This window comes from Triticum urartu, chromosome 6A (genome assembly GCF_056163025.1).
Source record: "Triticum urartu cultivar PI428250 chromosome 6A, HENAU_Tu73, whole genome shotgun sequence".
In the NCBI taxonomy this organism is placed as follows: Eukaryota; Viridiplantae; Streptophyta; class Magnoliopsida; order Poales; family Poaceae; genus Triticum; species Triticum urartu.
Window position 1 is genome coordinate 218,157,672 of NC_141878.1, and position 16,154 is coordinate 218,173,825.

Sequence of the window (16,154 nt, forward strand, 5' to 3'; positions counted from 1 at the left end):
GCCCAAACCTTTTGTAAAACTTGTTTAATATCTAAAATTGTTGCCATTCTAATTTATCTCTAATATGAGCAAGCAAACTAGAAAAAGCAAGATCAACTAAATCTTTATCGGCAATGGTCAAACTAAAGCACCAGTTTTTGACATCTCTAATTCTTTTAATATAATCATAAACAAATTCATTTTTCTTTTGCTTAATCATTATCAAATCTTAAACTCTAAGTTCAGTTTCACTACCATCAAAGTACTCAAGAAATTTCTACTTCAATTTGGCCCATGTTGCAATAGAATTAGGAGCAAGTGACGTAAACCAAGTAAATGCAGTACCATAAAAGACAAATGAAATAATTTCACTCTATAAATATGTGATGTGCCAACTTCACTGCATTGTGCTAAAAATTGTCCTACATGCTCAAAGGTAGACCCAGCATCTTCCTTAGTAAACTTAACAAAATCTGGAATTCTAAAACCATGAGGGTAAGGCGCTATGTCAAAGTGTATTCGGGTAGGGGTTTTGATATGCATGTGCTCTATCATAGGTTCCAAGCCAAATTCTCTAAGTATATTAGCAAGTTAACCCTTAAAAATTTCAGTAGGTTGCGGAGAACTAGCTTGTGGCATAGATGCACCATAGATACGTGGCGGTAACTCTAACAAAGAAGTTTGAGCATGGTACATTTGTTGTGGAGAACCATTAAAACATGCATCTGGCACCGGCATGTAAGGAACCATTAAAAATTGATTCGCAGAGCAGCATTGAACTTTCTTGGAGGTTAGCCGACTATTTTTCAGTGCAGAATAGCAAAGGTGAGCCAAACTCTATGGTTGCTAGGGCTGGGTAGAAAGCTACGATCTAGGTGCTGGAAAGAAAAGAATGTAGGAGAAAAAGTAACAGAAGGTTGTAAAAGGATCGGTTGGTTCCTTTTTCTAATGGGCCAAGTACCCCATATACATAAAGGCATGCATGGTCTTTGGCTGAATCAGAGTAGGGCTCCTTTTGCATGTATAGAAGGCAGCCCGTGTTTTGCTTCTTCTGCGAGCAGGTCAATATATAATATTTTCTAATCTCTAATTAGTTCGGCCAACACCCAAAACACATGGGACTGTAGCCCAACCCTATACTAGTACGTACTAGCTTATATTTGGGTTTGCTCCAGACAAACAACTACCTCATGCAGAACCTTCTCGATCTCAAATACTCTCCAGGCCATATTTCTTCCTCGCCCCTCTCATGTCTAAGAAAGAAATCCATCATGGAACCATGCCGCATTTATCCTCCGCACTGGACATATTTTTGATATGCACTTTGAGCTGAACTTCAATTCCAACATTTATTAAATTTTTAAAACTAACAAGCCAAATTACATCATCAACACATGCTTGATGTTATACCGCACTTCAAAATTAGCTATCTTGCAGCGGGTAGGAGTCTGTTTGATTTGCAAGAGCAGTCAATTGATACATATGGATGTGCAAGCATGTCAGCATCTAGACCATAAATTTCTACTAGGTCCTGAAGAGCATCACGTGTGCTACTTTCTGGCATAAACCTTGATCATAACGCTCATAAAAAATAAATAAAGACTATTTAGAGAAATGGATGCAGGTTATGAATTGTCTTTTCATTTAAGGCGGTCCCATCTCGCATCCCTCTCGCGTCGCCTCCCCTGCGGGCAGCTCGAGAGGGCTCAGCCGCCGCCTAGTAACTCTCGAGCGCCCTTCTCCCCCCTCCGCTGCTGCCGATGGTCGGCGCCGGGCAAAGCCCGTGCGTGCGACGGCAGCGGCGGAGGGTCTCTCCTCCTTCTCTCGGATCCGCGACAGTGGGGCGTCCTTATTCGCAGGGTGCGGTCCTCCCGTCGGTGTGGCGGATCCCGAAGGCGGCGGGCTCGCGGCGGTGCACGGGCGCCCAGATCCATGGGTGTGGGACTCCCTGCAGCGTGCGGGCTCCCGGCGGCGGCGGGATCGGTCGACGGCGGGCTTGGGAGATGGTGCCGGATCTCCTCGCTCGTGGCGGATCTCGCCACTCCGGCCATCATGGAGGAACCTGGACCTGGGGCGGCGGCCCCGTTAGGCTTGGCGACGGCGCCCTTGGCTGGCGACGTTCGCGGGGGGTGGATGGACAACGTCTTGATCGCGTGGGCGGTGAGTTGCCGGTGGATCTCCTCCACGCTGCAGGCTCTCTCCCGCTGCACTTGGTGGCTTACGATCGCGGTCATCGGCCTCGGTGCGTTCGCGGGGGCTAGTAGAGGTGCCATCGGACCGAAGGAAACTCTGGATGACTCGTTCATCCCGACGGTGGCGACGACTAGGGTCACCGTTCTCCTCCTTGCAGGCGCCGTCGAGGTCCATGCCCTCCACCCCGACCCCATGCCCGGGTGAAAACCCAAAATCTCCTCAGATTGGGCAGCGGCGGCACTGCGTTTGTCGTACCCTTCTTGGAGGCGCCGCCTGGGGCATTTGGGTGCTCGGTTAGAGGAACTACAGGCGGAGGGGATGCGACCAGTGGCAACTGGTGGTGTTCGCGACGAAGGAGCGGCGTGGCATCTGGCACGTCGACAATGGCAGGTCTCAGCAGCATGGAGTAGCAGGGTCTCGCCGGTGGGCGTGTGATGATGGACGAGCGCAGGATGGTCTGGCGTCGCGGTGGTGTCGACGACAGCCAGACCAGGCAAGGTAGATCCAGCAGTACAACACTGGATATGGATTGGTGGCAGGTAGCAGGTGGCTACGGCGGGCTCATACCCGGCAGGTGTCCTGGTTGAGGAGTGCGCCGGACTGGTGGGTGCCCCATACCTGGCAGAAGTCCTGATTGGGACCTCAAGTCTTAGGTGTTATGTTTGGCTGCGAGGTCTGTTTGGTATTAGGCCCGGGCTATCAACATTCCTTAGTCAATTGGATAGGAGTAGCGACAGATGTTGCCTAGACGGTGACTTTACTCTTACTATTGTATGACTTTGTAAAGTCTTGTGTGAATTATTAATAAAGTGGCTGCAGGCATCATTCAGATGCAGAGGCCGGGGGTCCTTCTCTTTTTCTATTTTTTTTAGAGAAATGGATATATCAAACGGTACAAAAATATAGTTTGTATAGAAATAGTGGATGTTGGAATTACCATAACAATGCAAAACATGAGAGGGGGGGGGAGAGGGATAGGGAGAGAGAGGGGAGGAGGGGGGAGAGATGCATCATCTATAAAGGTGATAAGTTTGGATTCAGAAGTAAAAACACCTGATACTCATGAGAACTCTAAAGCTACTATATGTTAAATATGATTGGTGTTGAACAAATAGAGTATGTATGGTCCCCGAGCACTTACCTAGTGAATTTCAAATTTTGTAATTTTCCAAATATATTCACAGATTTTAAAAACATTCATGAATTTAAACAATGTTTATAAATTTAAAAATTCTTCATGAATATGAAAAAATATTCATGAATTCTAAAACTTAAACAGTGTTTATAAATTTATAATTGTTCATGAGTTTTTAAAAACGGTCATAAATTTTGAAAAGTTCATTATTTTTTCTTTGTAATTCAAAAAATTGTTCAAAATATGAAATAAATATATGTATTTTAAAAATGTTCACAATTTTGAAGAAAACATTTTTGAATTTTAAAAAATGTTCAAGAATTTAAATTATGTTCCTGAATTTAATAATATTCATGAATTTGGAAAAGAAAATCATGAAATAAAAGATAAAAATAAAGAAAACATAAAACCTGTTAGAGAAAAAAAAACTATCAAATGAAACCTTCCCAAAATTGGAAGGACTAGCCTACATGGCCAACCCAAGAGCGCCCGCAGGTGTCCGCGTTTGCTCAATCTCGATCGCCTCAGCGGTATGCATGGAATTTAATTACCAGAAAGCAAAATATAATTAATTCCAAAACCAAAGAACGACGTGGCAAAGCTGGCTTCATCTTCTAGTATAGATATAGATCGATGTACTCCCAAGACGGCCTTCAACGCAGCCAGTTCAATACCAATTGTGCTGCTAGGCGTATATCTTGAAAGCTTTGAGATTTCCCATCTTACTCCCCGTATCCGGCTATCCCACAATTATCCGTGTGCAGAGTTGAAACTAGAAGACTTGACACCTATTGTCTCTCACAAGTCATCACAACAGTAACATGACTGCATGACCAATCATGTTGTTAGAGATACGACAGGCAAATTATCAGCGATCAAGAGCATAGTGAAGAACATGTGACACGGGAGACGGAGGTTCAGACTACGACCAGGCCCCGACGCAAGCCTCAGCGGCCCACTAGGCTTGCTGGGCCTGAATGGGCTACATAACTATAACGAGTACTTAAGCAAGTGGGTGTGCGTGAGTAAGGGTAGGCTGGCAGGACGGCTAGAGGCCGGGGGCACGGCTTGTGCGTGTATCTTCAGAGACTCTCGATCCCCAAATTATAGCTCGAATTACTTATAATCGGCCATGATTGATGAATAGCGAGGTGTAGTGTTAACAATCTGGCATCAGAGCCGTTTGATCCGTCGGCCCTTCCGACTCACCACCGGCACACGAGGTTCGCCAATCGGCAGCGTGCGACGGCGATGGACCGCATCCCGCCGGAGACCAAGGCCATCTATGACCTTCTGCGCGCCGACTTCGACAAGGTCGACCGCGAGCGCGATGATTCCACAACCCAGGCCATCGCGCGGCTTAACGCCAAGCTCGACCTCCTTTCCGGTCGCCTGGATGAGGTTAAGGTTTCGATCGGAGTCGACCTCGACGAACTGCGGCAAGGGCTTGACAAGCCGGCTCCACCGACGCCACCAATCGCTGATCCCTGCGGTGCGCCTGAAACGCTGACCTGGGTGCAGGGCAACAATTCATCGGGTCCTGAGGGGCATTGCCTCGACTCTAAAAATCGGGGGTCAGCCCAGCGGGTGTACGTACCGCCACCAATCAGAGGTATGCATCTCGAACAAGCGCTACAACGTGCTCCTTTTGCTCCCGTGGATTCGACGCAAAATGCTACTGATGTGTACGACGTTGGTCCTTGAATTGAGATGCCGCATTTCGATGGATCCAACCCGAAACTGTGGCAGACCCATTGTGAGGACTATTTCAGGTTTTGAGGCACACCGCAGGGTCAGTGGATTTCTCTGGCTACTTCGTTGTTTGAATCATCAGCTGTGAGATGGCTTGCGTCAGTTCGCCGTAGGGCACCGAACGCCACCTGGGATGAACTCTGCAGACTGCTTCACAACAGGTTTGGTCGTAACTTGCATTAGACTGTCCTACGAATTTTTTTCCACATCTCTCAGACCGGAACAGTGGAAGATTATGTTGAACAGTTTTCTGAGTTGTTTCATCAGTTATCTGCTTATGAGAGTGCCCCAAATACAGTGCATATGTGACTTTTTTATGGAAGGATTGAAACGTGCAATCAGGTTGGCTGTCGGCATTCAGCAACCAGCCGATTTGGACACAGCTTATCACTTAGCTATTTTGCACGAAGAGTTGGGCTCAAGTTCAGTCAGCCCTTCCCTTGCTAGCATCGGTCGTAGAGCTTCAGCATTACCTTTACCATCCCCACCTCAGGTCTTATCTACCAACACAGTCTCTGCTCGTTTGACTGATGATAAGAAAACAACTGAAACATTCAGAAGAGCTGCTACGGATGATAGGTGGAGTGCCTTGCATGCTTACATGAGAGCCAAGGGATTATGTTACGTCTGTGGTGAGCGATGGAGCAAGGACCATGTATGTAAACAAGAGGTACAACTTCATGTGGTACAGGAGATGTGGGATTATGTGCATCATCTCCCAGCTGATTTTGCAGACTATCCTGAGACTGATATTGCTTCTGAAGCAAATGCCATGTTCCTGTCTGCAGCTGCACTAGGTGACATTCCTGAAGCTCCAGTTATGACAATGAAAATGAAGATTCAATTACAAGGCAGAACTTTAATGTTTTTGGTGGATTCTGGCAGTATTAACACTTTTCTGAACTGTACTGTGGCTGAGTTACTATCTGGAGTATCTAACATGCCTGTTTCTATGGTCAGGGTCGCAAATGGTAAACTGATTCCATGCTCTCAGCAGATTTTACAGGGTAAATGGTCCTGTGGTGGCCACAAATTTGTTAGTAATTTCAGGATTTTTCCACTGGGCTCATATGATGGAATTTTTGGCATTGACTGGTTAGCTACCCATAGCCCTATGCAGGTGGATTGGTCTGCCCACTGGCTTGCCTTTCAGCATGAAGGTGCTTTGGCTACATTGCTAGGAGAAAATGCTACTCCTCCTGTTTGTACTTTGTTGAGTATACATGCAGTAATTACACCTGCAGATGGCACACCATCTAATGTCCCTCCTGAGATTCAAGCTCTGTTGGAAAAGTTTGCCTCAGTCTTTGTAGCTCCAACTGGCTTACCTCCTCGAAGGCAGTATGATCACACTATTCCCCTGGTCTCACATGTTGCTCGGGTATCCTTGAGGCCATATAGAATTGCTCCTGCATTGAAAAATGAAATGGAAAGACAGACACAAGAGATGTTGGACAATGGAATTATCAGACACAGCAGCAGTCCTTTCTCATCACCAATGTTAATGGTGCAAAAGAAGCACACCACTTGGAGACCAGTGATTGACTATAGACATTTGAATGCTATCACGGCTAAGAGCAAGTACCCTATACCAGTTATAGATGAACTTTTGGATGAGTTAGAAGGATCTCACTGGTTTTCTAAGCTAGACCTTAGAGCTGGCTACCACCAGATCATAATGGCACCAAGAGAAGAGTATAAGACTGCCTTCCAAACACACATGGGTCATTATGAATTCCTGGTTATGTCTTATGACCTCACTGGAGCTCCAAATACCTTCCAGTTTGCTATGAACAGTGACTTAAAACCAGTTCTTCAACGTCATAAAGGAAAGAAATTTGTCATTGTCTTCTCTGATGATATTCTGGTTTTTAGTGTTACATGTGCTCAACATTTGCAACATCTGGAAGAGGTATTGCAACTTCTCAAACAACAACAGTGGCAAGTCAAGTTGTCTAAATGTGCATTTTCCCAGCGGCAAATTGGTTACTTGGGGCATGTTATCAGTGGGCAAGGAGTTGCTACAGATCCTTCTAAAATTGAGACCATTCAGAACTGGCCTGCCCCTATTTCTGCCAAGGAAGTCAGAGGATTTCTTGGGTTGGCCGGATATTACCGAAAGTTAATCAGACTCTTTGGAGTGATCAGCAGGCCTCTTACCAATCTTCTTAAAAAGGGCGTGCCTTTTCATTGGACAGATATTGAACAACAATCCTTTGTAGCACTCAAGCAGGCCCTTGTGTCTGCACCTGTCCTAGCTCTTTCAGATTTTTCTAAGAAGTTTGTCATTGAAACAGATGTGTGTGATGTGGGAATTGGAGCAGTTCTCATGCAAGATGGACATCCACTAGCCTATGTGAGCAAGGCTTTGGGCCCCAGAAACCAAGCCTTGTCTGTTTATGAGAAGGGGTATTTGGCTATTTTGCTGGCTGTTGACCACTGGTGTCAGTATCTACAACTGTCTGAATTTATTATCAAAATAGACCAGTGTAGTTTGTCTAGTCTAAGTGAACAAAGACTTCACACTGTATGGCAGCAAAAAGCACTTACCAAGCTTTTGGGGCTCAGTTACACTATCAGTTACAAGAAAGGTAATGATAATGGTGCTGTTGATTCCTTATTACGAAGGCCACACACTGCTTCAGAAGCCCTGCCTGAAATCCTAGTTGTATCTTCAGCTCAACCACTTTGGCTTGAGGAGATTTTACACAGTTACTCGGACGACCCCTTTTGCATTGGGTTGTTGCAACGCTTGGCCACTGACTCTGATGCTGACAAGAATTTTTTGTTAAAAGATGGGTTGCTTCGTCTGGATAACTGTATCTGGGTTGGCAGTGCCTTCCATGACAGCCCGGTTGGTGGCCATTCGGGTTTCCCAGTCACTTACAGAAGAGTTCGTTAGCTTTTCCGTTGGGCAGGCATGCGAGGATTCATTAAACAGTTTGTGCGCCACTGTGTAACTTGCCAGCGGGCTAAACCTGAACGCATTTCCTACCCGGGCTTCTTCAACCATTACCTATTCCCAACATGCCGCGGGAGATGGTCACTATGGACTTTGTTGAAGGAATGCCTACCTCGGGAAGGTATAATTGCCTTTTGGTGGTCATTGATAAGCTGTCAAAGTATGGTCACTTTATCCCTCTGCATCATCCCTTCACTGCTCAGACTGTGGCTAAAGCCTTCCTCAATTCAGTTTATAAACTTCATGGTATGCCACTGTCTATTGTCTCCGATTGCGATCGCATCTTTACCAGCCTTTTCTGGAAGGTGCTCTTTCGTAAATCGGGTATTTTGCTTCGCATGAGCTCTGCTCGCCATCCCCAATCATACGAACAAACAGAGCGTGTTAACCAGCAAGTGGGATGCTTTCTTCGCTATTTTGTCAGCGCTCACCCCTCTCGGTGGGCTCAATGGATACCACTATGTGAGTTTTGGTACAATACTAATTGGCATTCAGCTACAAGTGCTGCTCCTTTTGAAATCATATATGGCCATCCTCCACGCCACTTTGGTCTGACAACTGATGACACGATCCAGTCTCAAGATCTTCAGCAATGACTCTCCCAACGCCAAGTTGTCATTGATTCAGTCCGTCAGCATTTGTCGCGTGCTCAGCAGCGCATGAAGGATCAAGCAGACAAGCATCGCATAGAGCACACGTTTGTTGTTGGTGAGTCTGTGTTCTTGAAACTACAGCCCTACCTCCAGTCGTCAGTGGCTCCCCGCGCTAATCACAAATTGGCCTTCAAGTATTATGGCCCCTTCAAGATTGTTGCTCGAGTGGGTGAGGTCGCTTATCAGTTGGACTTGCCTATATCCAGCCGTGTGCACCCAGTATTTCACGTGTCCCTCTTGAAGCGAGTACTAGCACCAGACTGTCAGGTTCGTCCTCACTTGCTCCCCCTTGACACTCATCTCCAGGTCCCTGAACAGGTGTTGCGACAGCGGGTGGTCCGCAAAGGCAATGATTCTGTCGTCCAAGTCTTGATCCGATGGAGTGATTCAACTGATGAATTAGCTACTTGGGAAGACAAAGATACCCTCAAGCAGTTGTTTCCTCGTGCATCGGCTTGGGGACAAGCCGTCTCTAAGGGAGGAGGGGTTGTCAGCGATCAAGAGCATATTGAAGAACATGTGACACGGGAGACGGAGGTTCAAATTACGACCAGGCCCCGACGCAAGCCTCAGCGGCCCGCTAGGCTTGCTAGGCCTGAATGGGCTACATAACTATAATGAGTATTTAATCAAGTGGGTGTGCGTGAGTAAGGGTAGGCTGGCAGGACAGCTAGAGGCCGGGGGCACAGCTTGTGTGTGTATCTTCAGAGACTCTCGATCCCCTTCCTCGATCCCCAAATTGTAGCTCGAATTGCTTGTAATCGGCCATGATTGATGAACAGCAAGGTGTAGTGTTGACACAAATCAACACGATGAAGAATGAAAACAAGCAAGGGACATGAGATTTTAACGTAAAAAACCCCTTCAACACGAACGAAAAAACCAAGTCAAAATCTTGCACGGCTTAACCTGCTAATTAAGGGATTTAGCTAGTTCGTTCAGGGGCGGCGCCAGCGTGGGGTCGTGTAGGGGCGGCCGCCCCGGGTAAATTTTGGGGCCTAGGGTAGCTCCTCTACTAGTACTTTGGTAGTGTCCCCCACGGAAGATGAGACAAGTTCCCTGTAACCTGTGTGTTCGGTCGTGGGATCAGCCGAGGAGGAAGACAAGCAGAGAAATAACGATTCGCTTTTGAGATGGGCCAGCTAGTACGTCTTATAAGTTGGTAGTAAAGGCCCAATTAAGCAGGAGCCCATTTTTATGTACAGCTTTAAGCGTGGACGCTCCCTAATTTCTCTAACTTCCCATCACGATCAACTGAGTAAACAAATCTGGGCATTAGGCCATCACGTCTTCCGCCGCCGGCTCGCTGCCTCACCGTGGTGCTGCCCAAGCCCGATAGATGGTGCTTAATGGAGATCTGAGAGCCGGGTCGCTGCCTCGCCGTTCCCAATTTCTGGCGACATCACTTGAATAGCCATGTGCCGCGCATACAAGTACTTTCTCCGTTTAAAAAAATTGTCCCTCAAATGAATGTATCTAGCACCAATAAGTTAGTGCTAGATACATACATTTGATAAACAAATTTGGGACAAGTTTTTTCAGATGGAGGGAGTACAAGCAAGCAGCCATGGAGGAAACAAGCAGCATGTTCTTCTGCTCTCCCCAATCTTCTTTTCTTATCTTTTCTTGGAATAAGTGTCATATTATGCTAAGATTTATATTTTATTTTTTGTGCATTTTTTTAACAATCTGTGCATGTTTTAGGTACCTGGACTTGAAGATTGGACATTTTGGGATGAAGAATGAAAGATTCAATCAGCGGGGGCCCAAGTTAGGCCTTATAATTGTTTTGGTTGTTTTTAATGCTTTTTTACCTAGTTCTTGAGATTGAAACTACTTTGAACAATTGTTTGTGTTGATTGTCTTATCTGTATGCATACTACTTGCTAAATTTAGTGTGTTGGTTGTCTTGGTTGATAACATCATGGATTCAGATTTTGTTTATTTTAAAAGTCCATCCCGAGTAACTTCAAATCCTAGATCCGCCACTGAGTTCGTCTATACGACTTCAGTGACACGCGGCTCTACAGCCAGCCCCATGCTGCTATCATAGCTATCCACCATCATTCAGCAGTACTATACGTCCCAAAGAAGAAAGGATAGGTGCAGTGAGAACACGGTATGGGAGATGTCCATGGAAACAAAAGAAATAAGGTGACAAGCTGCACTTTGGCATATATTCCATGAGAAAGGGAAGGAGACGTTAGCAATCGACCGAGAGATCTTCCCAATAGCCTGCCGCACTCAGTATTCTAGTGCTCTCTCGTGCATGTGCTGTTTGTTTTATGTTGGACAAAGTGCCAGCGCAGCGGCGATCTACTCATGCCGTCATGCGTGATCAAGGAAGGTGTCTGTACGCGCGCACTTGCCGTGTCAGACCTGGGGCGCCTTCAACTCTACGCACGCTTCATCGTATCATTTCTTCGGGGGAAAAACACTGAACATTCGTGTTTGTTTCCTTCTCGAAATCAAGCAAACGAAGAAGTTTCAACAAGTGAAGCTCAATAATACTTGCGGCTCCCCACACTTCACTAACAGGTGGCGTGCAAGATTGAGGCCTCTTTTGGTTCATAGGATAGAATTATCATAGGAATATGAATCTTGTAGAAAATGAGATGACATGTATCTCAAATCCTATGAGTAGGAATAGGAAACAAGATGTCATTTGGTTGATACCAAAGGAATTTTTCCATTGAGTCTAGGCTTTTTTTTAATTTTCCTATGAAATGTGAAGGATAGGAATCAATCCTATGTAGAAATAGGAATCCATTCCTATAAACCAAAGGGCTCTAAAGGAAAAAAAATCCTATAAAAATTCTATCCTCTAGAATTTCTATGAAATTCCTCTAAACCAAAGGAGAGCATGTACCTACTACTACAAAGAAGCCTCGTCTAGCTTTGCTGAAGGGAGCGGACAACTCGTTTATGGACCACATATTCCATGAATGATATAACAATGATGCTGTTGATTCTGTTGATTTCTAGGAAAACTGCTCAAAAATGGAGTTCTGGCGTTTGTGAATGAGGGAATATCATCAGGAGTTATAAAACTTGCGTTCGATGTTCAGTTTAATGTTAAACTTTGAAAAATACAAATTTATGATCATCCAACTTGTGTTCTAATGTAAATATAGTCACTTCGCTTGTATATAGCCATATGGCCTGCTCACATGGCATGCCAACATGGGGCGGCCCACCAATCAATGGGTGGGAGTGCAGAAGGTGTTGGATGACACCAGCATGCTGTTTTTTTTTTGCAGAAAACTCCATCGCAATTTATTTAACTATGCACAAAAACCCTCAAATATAATTAAAAATAGCTGGGGCAGATGGGGTTCCAACACATGACCTGTTATTAATTAATTAAATACTCAGATGTATATCAATTTCACCAGTGCCGGTTCACGCTGAACATGCACAACTAAAATTTATTGAATGTGTTTAGGACGCATCTAGATGTACTCTAGTTTTAGTTACACACAAAAGCCTGTCCCGGTCAATCAGTGGGATACTAACAATGAATTAGGCTAACCAGGTAATTACGCTGATCTACACATGGCCCACCAGGTTATTCATGCTCATTTAAAAAAATGGTCTCAGCACTGTAACAATGAATTAAACTTGCAACCTTCTACAAATTCGTATTTTGAAAGTTTTACTACTAAACTCTTTTATAGCACTTACAAATCTTAGAGCATTTACAACTGGACTCATCAAAGGTCCAATCGGACAGCCTGATGACTGTCCCAGACAGGAAAGGGAAGAAAAGTCATCCAACCGGAACCTCTTATTTTGTCTTCATATGACCAGGATATTCGCAAATCCCCATATCCATACTAAATATCGGAAGCATAAAGGGATGTCCAGGCAACTGCCTCCACGTAGGATGTGGCCCACCCTAGACTATTTTCTCTCTTTCTTTTCTTTTCTCTCTCCATCTCCATCAATCACACACATTTGACCGGACAATTTGAGAAGGATGTAGAGGGCATGATTGCGTGCATAAACAAATAGAGGCTCAAAACTGACATCGCACATTCGCAGACGTCTAGGGATCAAAATTAGCCAATCCTGATTGTATACGCTCCTATAGACTTTGGCGACTGAATAGTTATCAAAGGGAATGGAAACATTTCGTCTTATATACCATCACTGACCACAATAATGCTTCCTTTGATAAGGAAAAAAACTTGTTGTACTGCCATGATTCCACCCCTCACACTTTCAGTAGTAATCCTACACTTCAACTAAACCTCGAAAGCAAAGTCTATACGCTGGTTCATTCCACTTAAGTGATAATCGTGTGAGTAGCTTGGGACACCGATAAAATAGTCATTTGCTTTTAACCTTTGACATGGGAACAACCGCCCTCCTAGACTCCTACTCCCTCCGAATGTATTTAGATGTATTTTAGTTTTAGAATATTCATTTCTGTGACGAGTAATTTGGAACGGAGGAAGTAGTTGTTTGGTTCCATTGATAGCAGTGCAGCAGAAAAAGCGAACACCTAACAAAAGCACTATACCGAACCCCAGACAGAGTCGTCCTATTTAACCATTCATCCAGACCAGCTAAGATGCAGTAGATATCTTTGCTGACCAACTATGATCATTTAACTAAAGTACGTAGTGATTTCGCAGCCACTCTGGGGGTACCTTTTTGGCCTTTTCACTAGAGCAATATGGAGCACTCCATAGATTGATAGATACAATTATTAACAATAAATATGCATATTAGGTGTATTTGGTGCTCTCGTAATGTGGATCCACACCCAACAAAACCCAAAATGTATCGTGGACCTGGCATGCGCGTGGACCAGCACAAAGCAAACCTAGGGCCTGTTCGGAGTCCTTCCGCTCAGCCGGAGCTGCAGTTAAAAACAGCGGAGCGAGGAAATAGGTACTCCATGGATTTGGGGATTTTCGGAGCTGATGGGTTGCCGAACAGCTCCCTAGTATAATCAACCGCGGATCACAGAGGGGCTCAAATCCAACACAGTTACTCACAAGATTCAAAGTGCAAGTGCAAGGCTAATCATATGAGGCAGAACACCGTAGCGCTCACCCAGTAAACAACCTCATACGTAGAACCATCCTTTTCTTTGTGTGATATTACCTTCGTCCCAAAATTTTGGGACAGAGGGCGTACTATATTTCAGACAATCAAGGCAGGAAAATCGAGCGTCAGCATCAAGTTAGAAAATAATACCTTGTTAGTGTGTAAGTAGGTTTGAGCTATGAAAAAGCATGCTGCAAGAGTACATATAACTGTGGCCCAGGCCCTTTTTGCCAAACTTCAGGCTCTATCAGATCACCTCTAGTTACCAATAAATTTAGCTCATACTTGCTTCTCCGGCAACAGAATTCAACCCCCACTAACAGTGACGAAACAAGATGCCCCGCTGATGGCTCTGGATAAGAATATCTCATGCAACTGCACTCCTCTTGCAAGCAACTTGAATAGCATTATATCCCTTCCAAGTTCCAACCGTCCATCCTCTTTACTTTAGGCAACTCTCATCCCCAGGAAATCATTGTGCAGTTCCACAAACCAGCCTCTTACCTCACTGGTAGAAACAGAAGAATAGAAAATATGAGCAGCCAATTCTTGGCATTTCCAGCATACAACCCTCGGACAAGGATACCGAGCACCATGTGTATGCCAATTATTACTGGAAACGCCCTGCACACCATCCGGGATACTGGTTCGTGGTTGACATAACAGAGTTGGTGGCAAGATGATCACCGTGATGTGTACTGCCCCAATACAACCAATTCAAGCTTCGGCTTCTTCCAAATATAGCCAACCGGCCGGTATCGGAGTCCAGAAAATGCCACAGATCCATACCCAGGTAACCTGCACGCCGATCTCCATGCAAGATTTCTCATTGCTGTCATTATGGTTGTTCGGCCCTGCGGCTCATCCACATGCTCGTTTATCTCCCTGCGACACACTGCAACTATTCAGTCAGTACAAGGAACAACTTAGCTCCAGAAAGGACAACACAATTAACTGCTAGTATTACTGAGCAATGGGCATCCAGCAAAGACATCTAATATAGTGGCATCCAGATATTTGCTGAGGTGAAGTGTAGATCTCTGGGACCATGCCTTGATAGAGAACAGCTGAGACAGCAAACACTCTTTTGCTCAGATTTTCGCTCATAACTCCAGTAATAACTTGCACCCACCAATCGGATCTGATTTATAGAAAATATTATGCAGCAATGCATCCAAAACTGCACCCTAAACCACCCACTGTGTTGTTATTGTACAATAAGTACTGGAGCTGTCCTGAACTCAGGTCGCTCTAAGGTCAGAATATATAGTATAACAGATCTGGTAGATGTGCAATCGGCACTCTTTTTTCCCCATTGTTGCATACTCTTGTAGGTGCATGAAAGTCCTTCAATAGGCATGACAATATCGATGTCTGGTGGACAGTTTTCGGCTACTGCCACAATGGACAACCATTCCTACTTTGGCACAACATAAATAGGACAGATACCAGGGCCAAAATAAGGTCAATAATAATTAATACAAAGGACCCTCAAACATAGGTGATGACAAAATACATGGGCACAAACTTTTTATCATCGATAACCCATGTGGATTTTCTTCCTGAGCTCAATATATAGAGGAAGGACCCATCAGTGATATTCAAGAATTTTTCCCTTCTCTTGATCCCAGTCATGCATAGGTTGCAGCCACAAACAGTCAGCTCAGCTTGCTGAGAAGAAGCACCAGACTTCCCAGTCTTATCAGAGGAAATGCCAATCTTCTCATTGTTTTGGTTTACAAATGAGTTTATAACTGCTATTTGCCGTTTGACAGAGTTCTATAGCATATACCTCATAATTCCATAAGTTATAATAATCGGCATGCCATAACCGCTCAAAACAAGAGATACATGATTCTGGCATTAACATAATCAATAAAATACAGCATCCAACTGAAAACCCTGACATGACAAATAGCATAATCTTATGAATAAAGAAGCCTATCAAACATTTTCACAAAGGACGGTAATTTCTTAATGGCATGCCAACTAGTGGCATAGATACCACTGAGCACATGCAGGTGTGCAATGCTCCCTGATGGAACATAATCTATGCTCATCTCATTTGCCTTAGCAGCATGTCCACGGTTCTACTGGGTGCACAGCTTCTGTGCATACCGTCCTATGAGGCCCATGACCAGCTTATTAGTTCTGTACTTGAGCATAAAAAACACACCTTTCGGTTGTATTATGCAGTAATGAAAACAATAGCGACACTTCACATACAGAGCAATGCATACAAAGATAAAATTAATCATATATTATGAAAAAAAAATCTTCATACAGATATACACATTTGGCCTTAAGTAACCTCTAATAGCACATAAAGTAGGCATCAAGGCAAAAGTCGTTATAAGATGCAATGGACTGCATAGGGGGGTAATGGAGTTTTCCTTAAACTGAAAATTGTAGGTGGTAAATG

The 16,154-nt window shown here is 44.6% G+C and overlaps 1 protein-coding gene across 1 annotated transcript; it reads left to right on the top strand.

The window, feature by feature from the left end:
* Nucleotides 1-4,318: 4,318 nt before the first annotated feature.
* LOC125513375 (uncharacterized) lies at nucleotides 4,319-11,599 on the top strand. The gene is made up of 2 exons (XM_048678481.2): nucleotides 4,319-4,919; nucleotides 10,379-11,599. The coding sequence occupies exons 1-2, from the start codon at nucleotides 4,559-4,561 to the stop codon at nucleotides 10,390-10,392; spliced, it is 375 nt and encodes a 124-aa protein (XP_048534438.1). The 5' UTR covers nucleotides 4,319-4,558; the 3' UTR covers nucleotides 10,393-11,599.
* The last annotated feature ends 4,555 nt before the right edge of the window (nucleotides 11,600-16,154 follow it).

What these genes read in the sequence shown, in the direction of transcription:
- LOC125513375 (XM_048678481.2), top strand. Translation starts at nt 4,559, where the DNA reads ATGGACCGCATCCCGCCGGAGACCAAGGCCATCTATGACCTTCTGCGC.